Here is a 22,397-nt window from a genome sequence, read left to right on the forward strand (position 1 = left end):
TGAAAGTGCTTGAATTTATGAAGAGGTCCTTAAAAGTGCTTTGATTTTAGCCTACTGGAATCTCTATGATTTGAGCCTTGTGCGCTCCATCATCTCAAAATTCACCTATGATACCATTTTTATAGTGCCGAGCCAAGCTTACCTTTTCTTCCTATCTACAGCATCACTTTCCGCATCGGCTAACAAGCATACAGCTATTTGCTGAGTGATGTCTGTGACGGTGTCATTGGCTGTTGTGCTCTCTCGTGGATATTCTTAGCTCAAATATGCGGCTGGTCGCCCGGTAACCCACAATTTTCCTTTATCACGTTTGGCACTCGTGAACATCCCTGTGAATTATTGGCCCATAATTTTGAAAGAATTTGTCCTTGAAAAGTGCTTAAAAAGTCCTTGAAATGTATCATTACAAAAGAGTGGCAACCCTCTATTGCACTTATGCAATGATTTTACATGTGTGAACTAAACCCTTCATCAGTTAATCAAAGTTAAGAAAGAAGAAGAAAAGGTTTGTTATAATACTACTAATACTACCTTTTACTGTTGTAAAACCACCTTCTGGATCCGTTTCTCAATACATTTTTACACAATACACACATAGACATACAGTATATTAAAGGGATCGGATCCTGATGTAGAACACTGCACCTCATCCACGTCAGTGTAAATTCACTAAGGAATAAGTGTGATTTTGTTGTTACAGTGATTCAGGATGTTTTAATCTGATTTTAATCTCTCTTCCTCTCTCTCTCTCGGTCTGTCTGTCTGTGTCTCTCTCTCTCTCTGTCTCTCTCTCTGTCTCTCTCTCGGTCTGTCGGTCTGTCTGTCTCTCTCGGTCTCTCTCTCTCTCTCTCTCTCTCTCTCTCTCTCTCTGTCTCTCTCTCTCGTAGGGGGTGATTTCCCTCGAGCCTCTTGGAAAAAAAGGATACAGCATACCCAAAGCAGGGACCATTCAAGTGGTGAGCTCGTCTTTTCTCTCCTCTCCACATCTCCAACTCATGCTCTGTACTTCTCTATCTCTAATCTAGACCTCTGTAGGGCTGCAATATTCATCCAAATTTAATTGAGATCCTACTGCAATTTTCAAATCGCAAGAAGGCACAATATTTGTTAAATGCAAAATGTGTGTCAAAATAACATTTTAAATTAAATCCTGTCACGCTGCAGTCTGCAGAGATGTCCTGGCCACCACATCATATTCTACAGACTTAAGAAAACACCATTGTTTGGTACAGATGCCCGCAAAAATCACACCATTCAATTTAATGTTCTTCAATTAAAATGAAAATAATTATGTAAATCATCACTCCCTTAATATCGCCCCCCCCCCCCCCGCCCCAAAAAAAATGCATCATGCAGGCCCAGTCCTCTGTGCACCTGAGTGTTGTTGGTTGCAGGTGTGTAGGAGAAGGCCTATAAAATGTCTGGAAACAACTGACACACATGCCTCTTACTTCTACTCACAACATTTTAAGAAGGATAAATGCGACACTTTGATGTTGTTAAGGTCAGGTACTTGTCAAGGCAAGTACGAAAACAGTGTGCAGGATTATAATTTTCCCGCCAGACGTCACTCAAGACATAATCTCTTACACTTGAATTTAATTTGAAAATCTTTGCCAGCAGTATCATTTTTGCTGTTTTGATTTGCCGTCTTCACTGAATTCTTTGCCAGCAGTGTGATTTTTGCAGTTTTTATTTGCCGACTTGACTGAATTCTTTGTCTGTATATATGTCTACAGACCTTATTTAATCCCAACAAAACTGTGGTGAAGATGTTCCTGGTGACCTACAACTTCGGAGACATGCCTGTCAATCACATGACCTTCCTGCGCCACCGTATCTTCCTGGTGCCTGTAGAGGAGGGGGTTGAGGGGAAAGGGGAGGACACCCCAGGAGGCGGAGCCCTGGAGAGGAAGAAGATTCTCTGCTACCTGATACACCTCAGGTATAGTCCAGCTTTCAGCTGATTGCATTTGTCTTTGTAATTGAAGTTTTGATGGCACTAGATTTTACGATGGCTTTATTAGTCCGTATATTGACTCGTGGAAAAGTATCGGAAGGCTACAATAATGCTCTTTAAGTGCTCTTTGTGTTATTATAACACAATTGAAGTAGAATGTGTTGTGTTATGTTGTTACAGCCTTGAAAAGTACCAACACCAGTTGTACTTGAGTACAATAATTTTCCATAGGATAATGCACATCTTAATACACTGGAATTATTAGATAAAAGTCTTTTGCCAACACTTTTTCTTTGTCTCTTTCAGATTCCAGAGCTCCAAATCTGGGAAGATCTACTTGCACAATGATATCCGGCTGCTATTCTCCCGCAAATCCATCGAAGTGGACACAGGGATCCCATATGAGCTGAAATCTTTCACCGAGGTGCCAAGAAACCCTAAATACTCCCCCCGCGTGTGACGCCGCCCCCCCCCCCTCCCCGTGCTTCACCCTTTGACCCCAACGCCAACGCAGCCCCTCCCCCGTTTCCTAAGGAGGAGGGAGGGGCACAGACTGCTAAGAATGATGGACACAAAACTTGAAAAGACTTGACACACATCATGCACACAAGACACCCGTACACATACAATACAGCTGTAGTCACTCTAGAAGTCCCCCCTTTGTGCATTTACATGTATCCTGCACCATTCAATTAAAACCAAATGTGTATTGTCAAAGAAAACTCTGAATGTTGCTCAACCAATTCGTTAGCAGGTCATTCCTCCTCCTAACTTCCAACCGCTGTAAAACAGCAAATCTTGTTTTTATTTATTTATTGTTTTTGTCCGAAGCGCTTCCTATTTGCGATGGAATACAAGAGCAGCAGTTGTCCAGCAGCACATATGCAGTCAAAAGTGGGACTTTTCACAGTGGCTTCATCTGTAGAAACGCACAAGCACGCACACACACACACACACACACACACACACTCGGAAACAACGAAAACAGACTGACACGATTCATGCACAGCATAGTACATGAGTACATGCGTCACAACTGAACACTTCCTGGTGGCAACTCTCTAAGTTCAGTGTTAAAACATGCATGCCTTGTGACTCAAAACACCTGAATGATCCTCTAGTGCCGTATCACACTGTCCTTCACTCTGCCTGCAATCCTCTGCCACACACCCCCCCCCCCCCCCCCTCACCCCCCAGTGCTGGACCAATCAAGACCCCACAACCTGCAATACATCAGATCGGCAATTAGGCCTCGCCCCCTTTTAGGGGCAAAACACAAGCCTCTCCCCATTGACGTCAATGTAAAAATAGCACTACCAAAAAAAATGATAGAAAAATAACAGAATCAATCTGGTTTAGTAATGACCCCAAGACACCATGTATCTTGCCCATTCTATGGCCAGACGAGTTGTAATATATTGTCATGTCATGGTGTTTTGGGGTCATTAATATACGAGATTGATTCTGTTATTTTTCTATAATTTTTTTTGGTAGTGCTATTTTACATTGATGTCAACGGGGAGAGGCTTGTGTTTTCCCCCTAAAAGGGGGCGGGAACATGTGCCGCCAGCAGCTGCCTACAAAATGACGTATTGCCGATCTGGTGTATCCTCTGCCACACCATACCCCCCCCCCCCCTCCCTCACCCCCAGTGCCGGACCAATCAAGACTCCACAGCCTGCGATTCAATAAGACCGCCGCAAACGGCGCATGCACATTGTGGGAGAACAGTAAACACACACACACACTTTCTGACCAGTGGAGAGGAGATGAGCAGAGACACAGGAACACTAGTGAAGTGAGGGCTCAAAACGGAATTAACCAATCTTATGTCTAGGGTTTGACATGCCAACACATTCTCAATCTGAGGGCATCAAATACCACTGCTCTGTCTGTCACGCACCTTGTGCGCTGGACGTTAACGCGCACGGTACCCGTGTGCGTCATGTTTGGATGCACATATTTGGTGCGGGGGGGGGTTAGGGTTAGGCAAAGGTAGCCACTTTGGTAGGGGGTTAGGGTTTGGATATATGGGTTACCTGCAGGAAGAAGTAGTCTTCCATGGCGAGGACCGGGGGCGAAGCCCAAGGCGGTCGCCTTCCTCCCGGAAGGCTAGGTGAGCTAGCCTCCCTCCCCGCCTCCCTACGTTGCCGCAACCTCGTTTCTCCGAATTCTCCACTTGGATTCCAAGAAATCGAGGTCATGTGACTAGCGTCAGCGTGCCCAGGGTGACGCACAAGGGTACCGTGTGCGTTAACATCCAACGCACAAGGTGCGTGACAAAGCGGCGGTATTTGACACCCTCGGCCCTCGCCCCCGTGAGCCTCCGAGACGACTGACCAAACTCAGGACAAACTCTTATCGAAGTCTACAGATGAATAATTCTCCCTCCTTCCCATCTCACCCACCATGGTACGGACCGCTGCATATATATTATGGCAAGTCAGGAGGGTCATACCATGTCATGAATAGCAGGGGAATCCAGTTTATTTGATGTAGCCAGACTGAGGGACACTGTGCTTAATTATTATTTCTCTCTTTCTTTTTAGATTCTGTTCAGAACAGTCTATGGGAGCAGAAAATGAAAACAAAAAAAAACAAAAGATAAAATAAACAAGCTGTAGTATTTTTTAATTTATGTTTTTCGCAAATGTCTTAATAAGCAATATGCTGCACAAAAGTAGAGTGTGTTTTTCAGCCAGACGAGCTTTCTCTCTGGAGGGAGAGTGGGGGAGGAGGACAGCGGGAGGGTGTAGAGAAGGGAGGGGGAGTGAGGTGAGGAGGGAGGGAAGGCGAGGGTGGGGAGGGTGGTGGGGTATTTAATATGGGAGGGCGGGGAAAGTCTATGTATATTTAAAAGAATAAACTCTGCGACTGGCGAGTAGAACCTGTTTGTTGTTGGTGAAGTCTTTTTTTGTTTTGTTTTTACATCGTTGCATCACTTTCTGAATTGTCAGATATCGAAGGACCTAGTAACTACAGTAGTTGCTTGAGATGCACCAGACGTGTGTGTTAGTTAGAATGTACTGATTTAGTTCTGGTGTAATTTTCCATCAAGCTTACATTAGATTTATTTACACCTAGCATCAACATTTCTGATTGTGTGAATGAATGAATGAATGAAACCTTTATTGCTCCAAAGTGAATTTGTCGTGCGCATGAAATGAGCAACGTTCAAAACATGACAGACATTGGGCAACATTACAGTACAGCGACCAACATCTAGCATTGGCACACATCAGGTCACAACAAATAATATATATACTGTAGGCATAATTCATCATCATTCTCATACAATAACTATAATAAAGTAAAGTGCATACGCAGAACTAGCCATCTACAGTAAATGCTAGTGTCAGTTCTTGTTTTGGATTAGTTGTATGCTCTTTGGTACAAATGAGGTGATGACTCTTTGCGTTTATGACTTTCTTGTTTATTTGAAATGTATTTTATGAAAGCAAATTAAGAGCACTATTGTTTGGCCAGTGTTCAGAAACCAAAAATAGTTCCTCACAAAACACACACACACACACACACACACACTGGAGGCAGCGATTAGACAAGCAAGCTTGAGACCTAAATGTCACAGGTTCGATGCCCGGCTGGGAAAGATGTGTGGGAGTGGAAATGAAAGGGACATGCTGTTCCCTCACTAATCACTTTGAAGGAGGTATCCTGGTGCCGGGCGCTCGGCTCCCCCTGGTGGCAGGCACTCAGCTCCCCCCTTCCCCACTGCACCAGTGAAAGAGGAGGTATCCTGGTGCCTGCAGGCACTCAGCTCCCTCCTTCCCCACTGCACCAGTGAAAGAGGAGGTATCCTGGTGCCTGCAGGCGCTCAGCTCCCCCCTTCCCCACTGCACCAGTGAAAGAGGAGGTATCCTGGTGCCTGCAGGCGCTCGGCTCCCCCCTTCCCCACTGCACCAGTGAAAGAGGAGGTATCCTGGTGCCTGCAGGCGCTCAGCTCCCCCCTTCCCCACTGCACCAGTGAAAGTGCTCACTGGCCAACAATAGGAGGCTGTGGTTTTACTGGGCAGCTCTCCAAATATCAACGTGTGACTGTGTGAGTGTGAAGCTGGGTGTTGCTGAAAAGAGCACACATGCTCTGCAAATGATTCCCAGGTCAATAAAGGCTTCAAAATACCAAGAAGCACACAGAGATTTGAGCCACAAAACCAGGCACTGTTTCTTTCTTCCTTTCTTTATTTGCACATTTTTAAAAACGTAAACAGACAAAACGAGCAGGTAGAAACCCTATCTAGGCTTATACTTGGGTCTCTACCACAGAAAACCAATAATAACAATCATCGTAGAAAATTTTCAATATAACAGAAACAAGAGGGAGGAAACAAACAACAGTCGAAAAAGTAAAAAGATGGGTGAAATTATTCTCATACTTTTTGTACTTTGCAGAATTCAGAGGAGTACTTGATAAAAGATTTATATAGTTTATTTTTGGCCCAGAGTAAACCATGGTTTGGGTATTTCTAGGTGCTTTCCTGCCTGGTTTCATAAGTGGAAAACAAGTGTTGAAAGCAGAGTTGAATATAAATAGAGATTAAGAAAGAAAGTTCAACAGGCTAAATCTGATTCTGGTTGCTTATAAACAGCATCCCATGAAGTACCATCAATCAACATTTTAAAGTGTTCAAGATTTATTTTCTTCTTGCCAATACACAATACAATGTCAGTAGAATTAGCTGCCAGCAAGATATCATCCATATATAATCCAAATGCGTGGATTATTAGATTACAGTATGTCTCATAATCCTGAACTCATCAAAAGATTTAGTTACAACAAGGCCTATATATAGGGTGTAGCTTATACCGCCCAATATGCTGAGATGGTACATAAGCTGCTCTGTTGCCAACACAAGAAAACGGTGGTTGAACTGCACAGCTCTCAGTTGTGAATGTCTCATCGAATGAGTGTGAAGTGAGGTGGCACTGAAAAGAGCTACTGTTCCCTGGGAAAATAGAGAGCAAATAAACAAATGAAAAAATATAACCAACACAGGTTCAGGTATTCGAGGTGTGTGTGTGTGTGTGTGTGTGTGTGGGTGTGTGTGGGTGTGTGTGTGTGTGTGTGTGTGTGTGTGTGTGTGTGTTCTACAGCGGCTCTAAGGGCTCAGGTGGTTGTGATTAATACTGTAAACTTTAACCAGAGGAGGGGGGGGGGGGGCTGTTTACACGAGAGCCAGAATAGGAAGGGAAATGGATTAGAGTACTAATATTTTTCCGCAATAAATAATTTCCACCTACTGTATCTAACCTAAAGAAAAATATGTGTATAGGCCAGGGACTGTTGGTCTATCTATGGTCTCGATGTGCTGTCTGCCCCCTGGTGGCAAATATCGGTATTGCAGCTCACTGTACATGCAGGCTATATCACCTGGTGGGCAGAGCAACATCTGCAGGCTGGCCTGTCCTCAGAGCCCCTGGAGGCTGTGAACTAGGAATAAGTTGCAGTCTATACTGCAATATGATAGTTATTATACTTTTACCAGTCTTAGCTTGAGCAATCCAATCCGCTGGTTCCACTCGGTACTTTATCAGTGTGGCAGTCCCCACTGTACTCCTATTCTTTGTGTAATACGGTGAAAGAGATGAATTGGCAAATTGGAAATCACAAGACCTGCATTCTAGGCAGGTATTCTCCATTAACTGAAAGCTAATTTGAATAGTAGGTTGGACATAAACGTAATGAAATTATAGGCAGTTGTTACAATTACAGTTTAAATGTGCTTTAAAGAAAATAATGTTCATACTTCACACTTCAATATTATGACAGAGACTGAACGCATCACAAAGATTGTATGCTGGGCTACTATTTGTGTGTGTGTGTGTGTGTGTGTGTGTGTGTGTGTGTGTGTGTGTGTGTGTGTGTGTGTGTGTGTGTGTGTGTGTGTGTGTGTGTGTGTAGGCTATCTGGGTGCCATCAGTGCTCAGTATTTGGAGGTCCCTGTCTTTTATTTTTTCTTAACTTTTCAATCTCCCTGAGTGAGTGCTGGCTCTAACCCTCCTTCCTCATCCGACTGTCTCTATATGACGTCCTCCAGCGTGTGGGCGGCGCCCTCGATGGCCTGGCTCAGGATTGACAGCTGGCGGTGCACCTTCTCCCAGTCGGTGCGCAGTCCTGTTGAGTAGGCATGGTCATAGGAATTGGCCAAACCCGGGAAGGTACCGCTGCTGCTGCCGGCCCAGATGACGTGTCTGGGTGAAACACAAGCAAGTGGAGAGAGGTGAAAGTTGGACCAGGGAATGAAGAGGGGTCCGAAAGATAAATAAACCCAGAAAAAGATGTGAGAGAGGGAGACACAGGGGGAAAACTAGAAATACTGCATCGCGGTTCTATGCCTCCGCCAACAAGTCAGCAGTCTCTATCCATGTCTGTCCAGACTCATACAAGCACTTAAAACCTTGAAAGCCCACAGCCAGTGGTGTGGCCATTCAGAATCATTCAGAACTCAGCTGCCCGGATCATCACCCGCACTAAATGATCTGACCACATCACCCCTGCCTGCCATACTTCCCTCACCTATTGTTTGCCAGTGAGAAAAAAAAGTGGTTCTGATTCAGACAGAGCATTAAGTTCAGTCCTCCAGAAGCTAGGTGTCTCCTATAAGGTGTTTCACACACAGTCATTTGAACTAAAATCATTGTCTTTTTACCTGAATCCATATTTCTCTGGGAAAGCCAGCGGGTCTAAGAAAGCCCGGTCCAGCAGCATGAGCTGGTCGTTGATCCTTCGGACCTTCAGTGGTCTAAGAAGAAACAGAGGTGGCTTTTTGGGTTTATACCATTGGTTTATACGTGTATTCTTGTATGTGAGTGTATATACAAGTGTAGTGTGTGTGTGTGTGTGTGTGTGTGTGTGTGTGTGTGTGTGTGTGTGTGTGTGTGTGTGTGTGTGTGTGTTTGTGTGTGTGTGTGTGTGCATGTGTGTGTGTGCGTGCGCTTGTGTGTGTGTGTGTTCTCCTACGTTTCATTTGCCAGGTCTGAACCTCGAATCAGCTGATCCAGTTGAGTGGCTGCAGAACGAAACTTGGTGACGGCACGTGTCAGTGGTTCTGAAATGAGACAGAAAAGACTTCACCCTCTCCCGTCTCCTGTGACTTTCATGCAGCCTGAAGACACGTCTCTGCACACTGATTCAGGGCTTTCAAAGTCATTTCTTGGTTTTTAAACCACTACATCTTTTGGCTCCTCCCTACTTCACAGATTGTCCGTTATTCCTCCCCCCCCCCCACCCCCGTGTTCCGTAAGGTCGTCATGCTGCTTTTAGTGTGTCGACCCCTAGGCTATAGAACGCCCTGTCTCTGTACATTACAGAGCCTGGCTCGGTGGACATTTTTAAAAGTCGCTTAAAAACACAACTTTTTAATCTTCTCATTGGGGGGTCTGTTTTTATTGTTTGACTGTCATTTTATCATTTGCCTGATGCTGTCTTTGCTCTGTAAAGCACTTTGAGTTACATTTGTATCAAAATCTGATTGATAAATAAAGTTATTATTATTATTATTATTATTATTATTATTATTATTATTATTATTATTATTATTATTATTATCATTATTATTATCATTATTATTATTATTATTATTATTATTATTTCCCTGCCACACAGTGACTAGTCAGCTCCACCAATCAGAAGCATTGTAACACTAGCGTCAAGCTTATGGTCAGCTCAACCAATCAGAAGTAATGTAATTAGTTACTCAAGAGATTCTCCTGTTTCAGCTGGCTTGGTCCAAGATGGCGACACACAGGTAAAAAAACATGGTAAAAACCAGCAAAATAAGGTTTCCTCTCTCATTATGAAACATCCGATTCTGTATTTGAGACAAAACAACCCTCCAAAATGACCAAATCTAAGTATACATCTAAATTTGCACCATTTCAACAGAGGTGATGAACCTAAATAGTGCTCTTACTTGCATTAGATTTGCATTAGTGTGTGTTGGGGCTCTCTTACCCATGGAGATGCGGTTAGCTGTGAGTTGCTCTTGGTAGAGGAGCAGTGCATTTTGGAGGTAGCTCTCCAGAATCTCAGCATAGTCACTGCAGTTGAACGGCAGCACCAGGCTGTCGGCCAGTCGAATCAGGACATTCCCTGCTGTTCTGGCAACAGCTTGGTGACTGACGAACCCTGAGGGAAAGAGGCAGTAGATAGAGATGTTATACATACAGGTGAGAGGCTAACATAATGTGTAGCTGTAAAGTAGCGACAGATACAGATACAGATGTAGCCATTGTAAAAGCCTCACTTTTTACTGTGTGCTTGCTTGCCATAATTGTCACTACACTAATGCCTTAAAACAACAACATTAGTTAAAGGAGTTACCAATGGAAGAGACCCCATTATTTATATATATTTATAAAAGGCTCTCTCAAATCAAGCAATCTGATTGGTTCACAGCCATTGTATAAATACCCTAACCCACTCTCATAACCCATGGCCATGGGTTATGAGTTGCCATGGGCAACTCTCTTACTAAAAGCCTTTGGTTACCTCAAATGACAATGTAGAAAAAACAAAATGGCGGAGACAGCTGTCAGATCCTTGTGAATCGATCTTCGCTTACTAATACTTAGCAGAAAATTATGTTTTGTACAAGAATAGACGCGGGCTAATGTCTTCTTTGCAAAAGGCTGTTAACCCCGCATTTAACCCCGTAACGTTAGTTGGTGTCGGGCTTTGCAGAAAGCTCTCAGCTTCTCAGCAAGCGCTGAGAATGCAGCGCTGCGCTCGAGCTGCGTGTCGGGCTTTGCAGAAAGCTCTCAGCTTCTCAGCAAGCGCCAGGATTGGCCAATGTCAACTTCAGTCTCCAGAACGATCCAATCAAATCACCCGCAGTCTATCTTCTTGCTAGAGGTCCCGCCTTACAGTAGTGTTTCAACTGACTCTATCAGAATGCCATGCCAGTCGGACTTATAGTATTATTATTATTATTATTATATTATCATACTTGGAAACCGGCAAATAAAACTTGGAAACCGGCTCAGCAGTTATCAGCAGTTATCCCACTCGGCCTGCGGCCTCGTGGGATAACAGCTGATCAGCGGGATATATTTGCCACAACACACTGGCTCTCATGCTATATTGCTTAATTATATATATATATATATATATATATATATATATATATATATATATATATATATATATATATATATATATATATATATATATATATATATATAAATAAATAGGCTACTTAATATTCATCTTGCTCCTGAGCTGGTACCTATTAGCCTTCACAAGTGCATCACATTGGAAGGACTGAAGGACTTCTCAGTGCAGTTTTTACACTTTGCAAAAGTCATCCTTTGGGCCAGATTGGACCCTTTGGCGGGCCGGTTCTGGCCCCTGGGCCATATGTTTGACAACCCTGGTTTAAAGGAAGGGGGAATTCAACAGTGGCTGCTGCTGTACAAGAAGTTCAATACAAGAAAGTGTGATAGGTGATATCAAGAGGGCCATCACTGCTCACCGGGATCAATAAACTTTGAGGAATAGTCAAAGGTGTCGTAGGCCGTGTGGTACGCAGGGTAAATTCGGGCATTTGTTTTTGTCTGTGGAAAACAAAATGTTGATATAACAGGAATTAAATGACTGACTAACTAGGTCTGTCTTCATAACCCCGATACCAGTACTTCACTTTTTCTCTTCTTGTATGTGAGAGAACATTATCTCAATCTGCAAAATGTCACTTTCCAACTTAAAACCTTTTCCACTCTTCATCTCAGTATACATAAAGTCCACCAAGCTCTTACATCAAGGAAACTTCAACTTTTAAAATAGATTTGCAGAGCTTTGACCGCCCCTCAGGTGGAAGATGACAAAAGGTCAAGTTCTGCTTGGTGGATTTAGAAGTCATACTCTAAAAGTATGTTGGCAATACGCAAGGAAATTGTCAAACTGCCAAATTCCATCCTGTAATATGACTTGTTTTACACCGTATTGTTCTCTCCTATACAAAGACAGAAAGAGAGAAAGGCATGTATCAGAATTTGTCTGCGAACAACATATTCCAAACATCTCAGGTAGTGAGTTTATGAAGATGTCATACCCTGTCATATGTGTATGCGATGTCCATTGAGGCGATCCCCAGGTAATGGACAAAGGCAGCGTAATCGCTACCTGCTCCTGTCAGATATCCTATCCTGTAACAAGGACAAGAGAAAAGCTGGACACGTTAAGTTTCATTAGGACCCACAAGTCCGCAATGCAAATGCTCAGGGAAGAACATCTTCTGTAAAGAGCGGAGCCTTCAATGCCAAACAAAACTGTATTTCCATTTATGCAATAAATGGTTAAATCTATGATGAGAGTGTTCTTGAATGAATCACTGTAACTGTAGTTCATTACCTGGGAATAATTTCATCGGCAGCACTGGTTCTGTTGGCATATCGGATCCAATTGTCATACACAGATGTGGAGTCCAGCCCAGGTGCTTTGACCTGGAGAGCGAACATAATGTCATGTGACAGGAAGTATATCACGCAGGGAGTATCACTCAAGCACACAGGAGAGGTCTTTTTTTTATATAAGCAGCATAGTGGCTTTGCATATAGTGGTGCTACTCAGGAAGCTAGTTTTGGTCTGTTTGAAATGACAGAGAAACACTGTGGTGACCTGACAGGTGTGTTCGGGTTCAAAATCAAGGCTCACCTGTTTAGCAGCTGTGAAAATGACATTCTGCAATGAGGGCATCGCTGAAGCTCTGAGCGTGGCGTTGGCTAAAGGATGGAGTATAGTGTTACAAAGAAATACAAATAACTAAAACTAAATATTTGTAATAATAATAATAATAATAAAAATAAATAAATAAAAACACTAATGCATTCAGGTGGTGTCGGATTTACGGTCTGAACAAGCTTTCATCCGGGAAGTGCCACATAAACACATTATGTTGCATGATCAAGTTAGAGAAATCGAGATTGTAGTTGCACAGCAACTTGATAATTGTTCTTTTCAACATGGCTGAACAGCAGAGTCGTATATGTGAAGGTAAGACATCTGAACAATAGGCTAAAGCCCAAAATGAACCATGAAGTACACATTTAATTAAAAGACATTGATATGGCATTCAGTTACCTATGGCTTTTACATTTATAATCCCACTGAAGCGAAAGATTGCTTTCGAACTAGGCTATCGCTAGGCCTAGTTGTGATGTATACTGTGTAACCTTTCTGTCTCGGAGTATATGACCTGACATCACCTGAATGTGACGTAAAACTATAAAACCCACACCGTAAACTAACTCAAATGAAACTGAAGTTTAAATAAAAATTCAAAACTATATAAACATAGCAGTAGGCTATTATAAACTATAATAACCCTGGTTAGGCCTACAACAACTGTGCTACCACAGCATGTTGATGTATATAGGTCGTGTTTTTGTAAAGTGTGAGTTAATTTAATTCAGTTCAGTCATGCATATCCACCCACTCAACATCTCCTGAGCACCCGGAAAGCGCTAACGTACTTGTTCTTCAATAAATATTTGGTTTGAGAGTTTTTACTAGTGAGTAGTGAAGGCAGTTCTTACCAAACACAGAGATATCCACATTGATGTAAGCAACAGTGCGTTCACTGAGTTTGGCGAAATATTGCTGAGGGAAAGTAAAGAGCAAGAGAGTATCAGTAGGTAGCCAAATATAATACAGTATATGTCCAAATATAAAATAAACATTTAGCATTACATTTAAAGGATAGGTTTGGCGCTAAGTTCAGCGAGGTTGCCATTTCAACTGACCGCTGACTTAGGGAGACAATTATTGTCTGTGGGTGCAAGTGCTACAGACAAGAGACCAACTATACGTCCAAATCGACAAACTTATAGTTGAGTTGCTTGTGTCTAGTCAGCTGTGGCTCACCTCAGTGTATTCTGCAGATCCAATGAGGCCAAACTCCTCCGCTCCCCAACTTCCAAAGATAATGGACCTGCGAGGCCTCCATTTGCCTGCGACAGAAAGGAACAGTCAGTCAGTCAGTCAGCAGCCAGTCAGTAACCATCCTCAAACCAGCCGAACTACTTTATAAAAAAGCCCTGAAAATACTAGATAAAAAACCCTTTTCTCATCACCACTGCCATGTCATACGTAAATATGGCATGCTAAGTTTTGAGAACTTTAGAAATTTCACCTCTGCCTGTCTAATATACAAAGTTCTACATGGACTGGCGCCGCCTCCTCTTGCTGACTTTATCAAATATCGTGCGACCGCCAACTCGACCCGTGTCACCCGGGCCATTACGAACAAGGTCTGTGAGGTCCCCTTTAGAAAAACTTCCTTTAGTCAGAAGACCCTATCCTTCATGGGAAGCACTCTCTGGAATAATCTACCTCCCTCGATTAGAGAATGCCCGAGTCTCGCCACCTTCAAAGGCCAGTTGAAAATATGGCTCAGATCAAACCAACAATGTGATCACAATTAATATACTTAACAGATCATTTGCCATGTTTTGCAGCATGCTCTGTGTGTTTTATTTATTTTATTTATTTTAGGTTTCACTAACCTTTTATACTATTAATTTTTTTTGGTACTATTAATTGTGTGTTTTAATCATTTTTGGTTTTACTAACTTTCTGTACTTTTAATCTTTGTTGTATTATTAATTTTTCTTTCGCTTTCATGATTACATCAACCTGCCATGGGACTACAGGTGGAAACTAGCCCTTGGGCTACAACCTGGCATATTTACTGTACGGCTGTACTGTTCATTAATGTGTAAAGTCCCATTCTTTAAATAAATGAATCTGAATCTGAATCTGAGTCAGTCAGCAGCCAGTCAGTCAGTCAATCACTCAGAGCTCTCCTCACCCTGCTTGACCATCATGCCCAGCACCCTGGTCAGTTCCAACATGACCGACGTCCCGCTGCTTGGATCAATGGCACCATGGACCCAGCTGTCCCTGTGGTTTCCATAGATCACATACCTGTCTATATGTAGACACACACACACACACACACACACACACACACACACACACACACACACACACACACACACACACACACACACACACACACACACACACACACACACACACACACATTTAGATCATTCAAACATAGATCATTTAAACACAGTACTGTCCGATGGCTGAATTTTGGCTGTGGGTGTGGTCACATCTCACCTGGCTCGACGCTCCCTCGGATGACTCCCATCACATTAGAAGAGTTCTTCACTTCTTCATGGTTGTAGATGTCCAGTTTCACATCACTGGAACAGAAATCCACAAGCTCATATAGACAAGGGCCCCTCTATTTTCTACTTTTGGAAGCTACAAGGAACGATCTACAGTACTATCCAGTTGCATGAGAGATTAAGTTTTATTTTACAATCATGCTAAAATGGTTATATTGTGTAATTTCTGCTTTGGACAGTCTACCTGTTGTTGAAGGCAGAAGTGGGTTTGAAACCAGGTCCGCCAAAGTTGTAGGTGCAGTTGAATGCTCCCTGCCAGTCAGTTGGAGCCTCTTGTCCACCCAGCTCACTGTGACCACCAATCAAAAACAGGAGAGTTCATTCATCAGCAACCATTTTTGGGTCATACCAATTCAATAAGCGGGGTTATCGCAACCACAAACCAGATCAATGCGTAGGCATCCTCAAATCCAATTGGCTGGGTTGGAATGGGAGGAATTCCTGTGATGTTCTCCACAGGAATTCTATAGGTTTCCTCTGCAAAATAAGTAACAACAACAACAACAACACACAAATACAATTACTCTTCACTATTCACTGCTTTTTACCTGCAAATTCACATAAATGTTAAATGTTCCACACCTAGTTAGAATTAGATGATTAAGGTTTTATGTTAATGTGTATCTATTCTATATACACTGGTAGCCATTGTAAAAGCCCCCTTTCACAGGGTGACGGAGTCAAAGTGCAGCAGCAGTCGAGTAAGCACACAATAAAAAGTAGGGACTTCTACAAAGGCTAGCTATAGCAGCCTACATCTGGACACTACATGTCCAGGCTCAGCTGATGTTGGCTGGTTACCCTTGGCAGCCAGGTAGGGTGTGAGCATGTCTCCATAAAGGCTGTTGAAGGAGCCTCTCTCCACACCGGAGGGGGGCAGATACCAGGAGTGAGGGTACGTCTCGTTCACATCGGACATGAGGCCATCATTGATGTCCAAGGGGTCTGTGTAGACCAGCACACCAATAACGCCATAGGGTGCTGCATTGATGGCCTGGATGAGTGAAAACATGGCAGACATTTGTATCTATCTATCTATCTATCTATCTATCTATCTATCTATCTATCTATCTATCTATCTATCTATCTATCTATCTATATATATATCTATAGTATAGTATAGTATAGTATTGTATCTATCTATCTATCTAGTCCCCCTTTTTTGTCTCACCTGAACAGATTGTTTTTTGCTCTTTCTCCCCCCCCACTTTTCCTCAATAATTAGTGCAATGTGTAGGCATACTCACTTTATCAGCTCTTCCTGCTCCCCCATATCTGGTGATAGCGATGGTTCCTCTTAAGTCCAGTGTCTGGTTCAGTTGCTGGTAGTCACTTGGTTTCCCCTGGTTGGCGTATACCAGTTTCCCCTAAAATCAATGTTAAAGACAAGTCAACACTCTCTCAGCAAATTGTTCTTGGATAATTAGTACATTGATTAATTGAATTGCTGATAAAAACAAAAAGTCCCAGAAAAGTTCTGACCTGCAGATTGATAACTGCTTCACTAGAACATTGTGATTCCAAGTTACTTTATGGTTTCAGATATATTTTATGTATAGGCTACTAATGCTGACTGAAAATTGTAAAAATGTATTTAATGTAATCCTTATTATGACCTCATCCTTCCCTGCCATCAGATAGATACAGATAGAAGTATTATTAATCAGCGATTTATTATTGCTAACAGATGGGCTCTTGTTGGTTTATGAACCTGCGTTATCTCTGCTTGATAAGGCATGTGAAACATTTTGGCCTTGAGGACTGCTGAGGAGACTGCTCCAGTTGTCAAACAGCAAGGCTCATGGCAAATCCAGAGTATCTTTATACAAATTCTACGGTTGTATTTTGAGTTCATACAAAATATCTATCGTTGGATAACGGTCTTTTGCAATATAGTATAGACGGTTTTAACTTGACAACATAAACATTCTTAATAACCCTATAGCTTACTTCCTGTTGCAGTGTTTGCTAATACAATAGCTGACAGGAAATAAGCTAGGTTTCAAACTGCACTAGCACCACAATTCTGTGAAAACCGTCTATATAGTGCAGTGCAATAGATGTGAAGACACATTTTGCACTACATTTGACATTCATAATTACAATCAACCAGTAGGAGTGCAAAGGTCCTTCTTTAAGGTCTTCTATTGTCTTCTTGACAATAGATAAAATATTCCTGTCATCGTACAATGATCATGTACGACAGAGAACAGTGATAAGAATGGACCCTAAAGTAGCCTCAAAGGTTGGCTAACAGGCTCACCTCCACTGTGTGTCAATAAGGACAATCATGTGATTTTTTATAGATTCGGGAAACTATAAAAAGATGATGAGTCAGTGAGTGACTCACATTCCATCATCTCTATGCCAAACTGTTGCCATCCATTTATCTCCACACAATAGTTTGACAAACATAGGACCTTACTTAAAATGTACCAACAACAAGTTGGCTTGTGTTCAGTGGCGCTCTTGGCAAAGGCAATCGGGGGAACCCAATGGTAAAAAAAAGAGTCTGTCTTAAATTTATTTTGAATTAAATTATTGTTGAAAAACAGCCCTCAATTTGTTACAATAAAGTATTTCAATCTCAAATCATGGTCAGTCCCATTACTCAGGCTATAGTGGGCTGGTCATTTGTCAATTGACTGAGGATTTGATCGTGATGGCATCACTTTGGGAGGGAAATTAACTGAAAAGGGTGAGAGTTGTTGGTCCAGGTAGGGTTTACTTTAGGATACAGATACTGAGCAGCAGGGGGAAGAGGTGACGTGTAAGGATTTAGAGAATTGTATGTGATACTTTGAACTGAAAATGCTGGCTTCAAATGCAATTCACTGCTCTAAGTGTATGGTCAGATATACAGAGATGTTTCTGTTTACCTGTGGGTTTCCAGCAGGGGCGTACGCAGCATACGGCTGAACCACATCTTTGTCATCTTGGTCGGGGTCTTCACCATAAGGCTTCTCTTTTTCTCTGGCAGTGTACAGCACAGCGTCGGACGGGCTCACTGAAACAAACAACTCAGGTGACTGATCCTTTGATCTGAAAACTACTGAAATCAGAGAGCGCACGCCTCCGCCAAGGCCAATACTAGTCTGTTATGATATGAAAATCTTGTGAGTCGGATCAGAACCCCAACCCTGACTCACCCACATCAAGTCCCAGGCACTCCCCCTACCCACCACACTCAAAGCCCGACTCAGTCTACAACCTTGCCTAGCTAACTTCCTTAGTCCAGTGGTTCTCAACCTAGGGGTCGGTACCCCCCGGGGTGGGGTCACGAGATTATTTGGGGGGTCGTGGGATGATGGTAAAAAAAAATATATATATATTTAAATATATATATTTTTTCTTCTCCCATGATGATGAAATCTAACCTGACGCTGCGAGATGGGGGTGGTTTGTCTTGTTATGAAAGCAATACCGCCCCCATCTGGCAGCGTCAGGGTATAGATGAAATCTCCCATACCAATGAATGTATTATAAAGTGATATAAACTACTGTATATATAAACTGTGAGTGAAAGTGTGTGAATGTGTGCGCACTAAAGACGTCTGCTCCAGCAAGACTGGTTGGGTCACAAACCCAGTCCCCAGCCTAAAGTTTTTTGGGGGTCGCAGCTCAAAAAAGTTGAGAACCACTGCCCTAGTCCCTAGCTACATCCCCTTTTCCCTAGACACACCCCCTTTCCTGACCACGCCCCCTCCCACCACCCAGATACACTTAGCCACTCCCCCTACCCACCTGCTCCAAACCCACCTGACTCTCTATGACCTTCCTATCCATAGCTACGGTCCCTTTTCCATAGCCCCGCCCCCTCCCTTGACCCGAATCGGATCAGATCCGCACCAAGGTTTATTGGGTTCTGGCCCATACTACTACACGGCCCAGTAGTTTTTCCATAATCCTGCTAACAAATAAACAGACAAACAAATGGACAAACTGGACCAAAAGTGACTACGAAAACAAAGTTAGTTAGTGTGATCTATTTTTAGACCAGCTCCAGTTCTCTGGGGAATGGAACTGCCTCTGGAATTTATTACTCTGATGTTATAAACAAAGTGTTCCTCACTGTCACAGCTAATGATTTGTTTTTGACAGGAAACCACAGGAAACACAATCTAACTGTAATCATTTATGAGTGGCTTGGGAAATAGAGGAATTTTGCCTGAATAATAATACACACATGATGTCATGTAGCTATCTACTTCATTCACTATGTCATACAACAGAGCTTTGCTCCCACAGAGCACAGCCTATTAAAATCACACACCCATGCTCCTCACTGAGTATTATTAATTTTTGACGATCCTGCGATAACTTTTTGCCTGAATTGGAATGATGATTTGTTCTTAGCATTCATAATGAGGTGTGACCAAGTGTAAGGAATCAATTTATCTTTACAAAAATATCTAGGAATTTTCAATGCAAAAACTTGGAAAGTGTATCATGAATTAGATTTCTATAAATAGTTTAAATTTCAATAAATTAAATCTAAATTCAATCATTCCATGCAAAAAAAACTGAATTTAAACTCTCACCAGTCTCTGACTGGTGGAACAAATAACTTTCAATCCACAAACACAGTTGTGAAGACTTTCAGAACCTTTTCAAGTCATCCAAGTACAAGTCAAAGTCAAGGGCCAAGTCATTAGAACCCACGTCAAGTCAAGTCAAGTCAAGTCAAGTCAAGTCAAGTCTCAAGTATTCTTTTCATGCATCAATTCAAGTTTCAAGCAATTAAAATTGTGACTCAAGTCCAAGTCGTGAGTCAAGTCCCCACCTTCCTTTTCAGGCACTTTCACTTGATTGATTATTGGAAGACTCTTAACGCTGCAAATACTCATTATACTATAGGCTAGTATAATATAATGATAAGTAATATCATTACTACTACCGTATATTTATTTCATAAGAAGGCACATTAATTAAAAACACAATACATTTTTCATTCAATAAATCATCACAGTCGTTCAGATCATCTCCAGTCCAGCACAGACACACGTGTGACGAGCCCCACCTTCATTCGGACACATTAACAAACCCTCTGACTCACCCACAGTGACTTTATTGGGGTTTTGAGGGTCAGGGAAGGAGAGGTAGACCATGTACTCCTCTCTCCAGGCCTGGTCCAGACCGGTGTCTGGGTCCTGCCATCTCTTCAGCATGTACTGCACTGTCTGCTCATCTCCAGCTGTTGTGGCCATGTGAGGCACCTTGGTCAGCTCCCTATGTGTGCAGGGAAACAGGCATGAAGAAAGCTCTAGTTTAGTAAGTAATCATGCACACATGTCAAAGATGAAAAGGTGGCACAGCTTCCAAAGTCAAGAACAAAATAGTTCTATTAAAAACATTTTTTTTGCATGTAGCTATGTAAGGAAGACCTGCCCTGTTTTTTCTTGCAGTCTCCAAAGAGTGAAAAGGCTTCGAGGAACCTTCAAGATTCAAGATTCAAGATTCAAGATTCAAGATTCAAAAGATTTATTTCCATGTCAACAAAAGTTGATAGGAATTTTGTTGCAGCTCAAAAAATTCTGGGTCAGTAAAGTAGCCATGACCCACTTCTACAGGTCGGCTATTGAGAGTGTGCTCACTTTCTCCATGCTTGTCTGGTTTGGTCACACAACCACTCAGGACAAGACTCGGCTGGAAAGAGTAGTACGCCGAGCAGCTAAAATTATCGGCTGTAGTCTCCCCTCACTGTCATCACTTTACTCAAAAAGAATAATAACAAAATCATTGCAGACCATTCTCATCCGGCACACCACCTATTTAACCTCCTCCCATCAGGCAGGAGATACAGGAGTATGAAGAGTAGAACATCTCGCTTCAGAGATAGCACCTACCTCCAAGCCATAAGGCACTTGAATTTGCACTGACACATTACCGTTGTCACTTTAAACTGTATGCACCTTAAACTGTATGCACTTTCTACTGTATGTGCTGTAGCTGAGAACTGTTCCTGTATGTTCCTGTCGCTGGCTGCTATGTTTTTTGTTGTCTCTGAGAGTGAACCAAGACAAATTCCTATCAACTTTTGTTGACATGGCAATAAATCTTTTGAATCTTGAATCTTCAGATTACAAGCATAAGTAAATACCAGGGGAACCAGATGATACATAGTTTGTATAGTTCATGAACCCTGGTACTTCCATGACTTGTAACATATATTGGGATACTTCAAGGAACCTTTGTTATCTGTGAGGAACCCAAAGGTGCTTATTGGTTTCCTTGGACCTTATAGGAACCCCAGAATCCAGTGTTTAGAGTGTATTTATGCAAACAGCAATATATCTATAATCATTGTTACTTTTTGGTAGGGTGAAGCATTTTTGTAAGCTCATTATTAGCCTCCTACTTCACCTGCACCTGTATTTCATCCCCCCCCCCCTTCTGTTTTCCCAGTTTAATTATACAAATAAACTAAACCTAATTTGAGTGACTGACTGAAAGAGGATTATGTCAGCCTTACTACTAGACATTTTTGGTTTGCATTACAAGCCATCAGCTCACCGGAGGTTCTCCTGGATCTGGATGTTGTCCACCTCCTTCAGGAACTTCTCAATGAAGCTCTCGTCCACGTCCCGTGCCACATCCTTCATCCAGACTGGGCCTGAGCTGCCACTGCTGATGCCATAGTGCCCGATGAGGATACCCACGGTCAGCATGGCAGCACCGCATGCTGCGGTGATCAACACCAGCTTCAGCATGACCCTCCCTGGGATAGGGCTTTGACCAAATAGCTCACCTGAGTCGTGTCCCAGACAGGCTTCCCCAAAGGGTCAGTAAATGTCCTGAAATTGGCTGTTGCTCAGAGGTTTAGTGTTCTTCAGGAGTAGTCAGAGCTTATGTAGGAGAAACTGCTTGTTTCTGCTTCTGATTTAATTGTCCCAAATGATCTGTGCATCACCGGCACACCCACAGAAATCATTCCCAATAAGAAAGAGACAGGCTGACTGTAAAGTTTACTCATTAATGTTTGCAGATGGGATGGACTTTATCCCTTTGCGTGTGTGTGTGTGCGTGTGTGTGTGCGCGTGTGTGTGTGTGTGTGTGAGCACGAGCGCGTGTGCATGCATGTGTGTGTGTTCCCACGCATCGCATGTAGGCCTATATATTTGCACACACTTGAGTGTGCTTACGTCTGCCTGTGTGTTTGTGTATGTAGGCTATGCGTTTGTACAAACATGTCATGATAGTAATAAATCTATTTATGTTCAAC

At 42.5% G+C, this 22,397-nt stretch overlaps 2 protein-coding genes across 3 annotated transcripts in view; one reads left to right on the forward strand and one right to left on the reverse strand.

The window, feature by feature from the left end:
* Nucleotides 1-4,698, forward strand: part of atosb (atos homolog b) — a 41,106-nt gene extending 36,408 nt beyond the window's left edge. For both annotated transcript variants that reach the window (XM_083643903.1, XM_083643902.1), the window contains exons 8-10: nt 888-956; nt 1,740-1,945; nt 2,267-4,698. In XM_083643903.1, the coding sequence (XP_083500029.1) occupies nt 888-956; nt 1,740-1,945; nt 2,267-2,420 (429 nt within the window). In that variant the 3' untranslated portion in view covers nt 2,421-4,698. The remainder of the gene's footprint in view (nt 1-887; nt 957-1,739; nt 1,946-2,266) is intronic.
* A 3,300-nt stretch (nt 4,699-7,998) lies between these two features.
* Nucleotides 7,999-21,885, reverse strand: naaladl1 (N-acetylated alpha-linked acidic dipeptidase like 1; the record flags this gene model as incomplete). Its single annotated transcript, XM_083644098.1, has 19 exons — nt 7,999-8,170; nt 8,629-8,721; nt 8,940-9,027; nt 9,933-10,106; nt 11,452-11,533; nt 12,031-12,124; nt 12,330-12,421; nt 12,633-12,700; nt 13,514-13,577; nt 13,842-13,927; nt 14,788-14,907; nt 15,105-15,190; nt 15,360-15,464; nt 15,559-15,652; nt 15,977-16,169; nt 16,423-16,542; nt 18,055-18,182; nt 20,232-20,404; nt 21,689-21,885. The coding sequence occupies 19 exons, from the start codon at nt 21,883-21,885 to the stop codon at nt 7,999-8,001; spliced, it is 2,229 nt and encodes a 742-aa protein (XP_083500224.1).
* Between the last annotated feature and the right edge of the window lie 512 nt (nt 21,886-22,397).

This window comes from Poromitra crassiceps (assembly GCF_964638095.1).
Source record: "Poromitra crassiceps genome assembly, chromosome: 10".
Lineage (NCBI taxonomy): Eukaryota > Metazoa > Chordata > Actinopteri > Beryciformes > Melamphaidae > Poromitra > Poromitra crassiceps.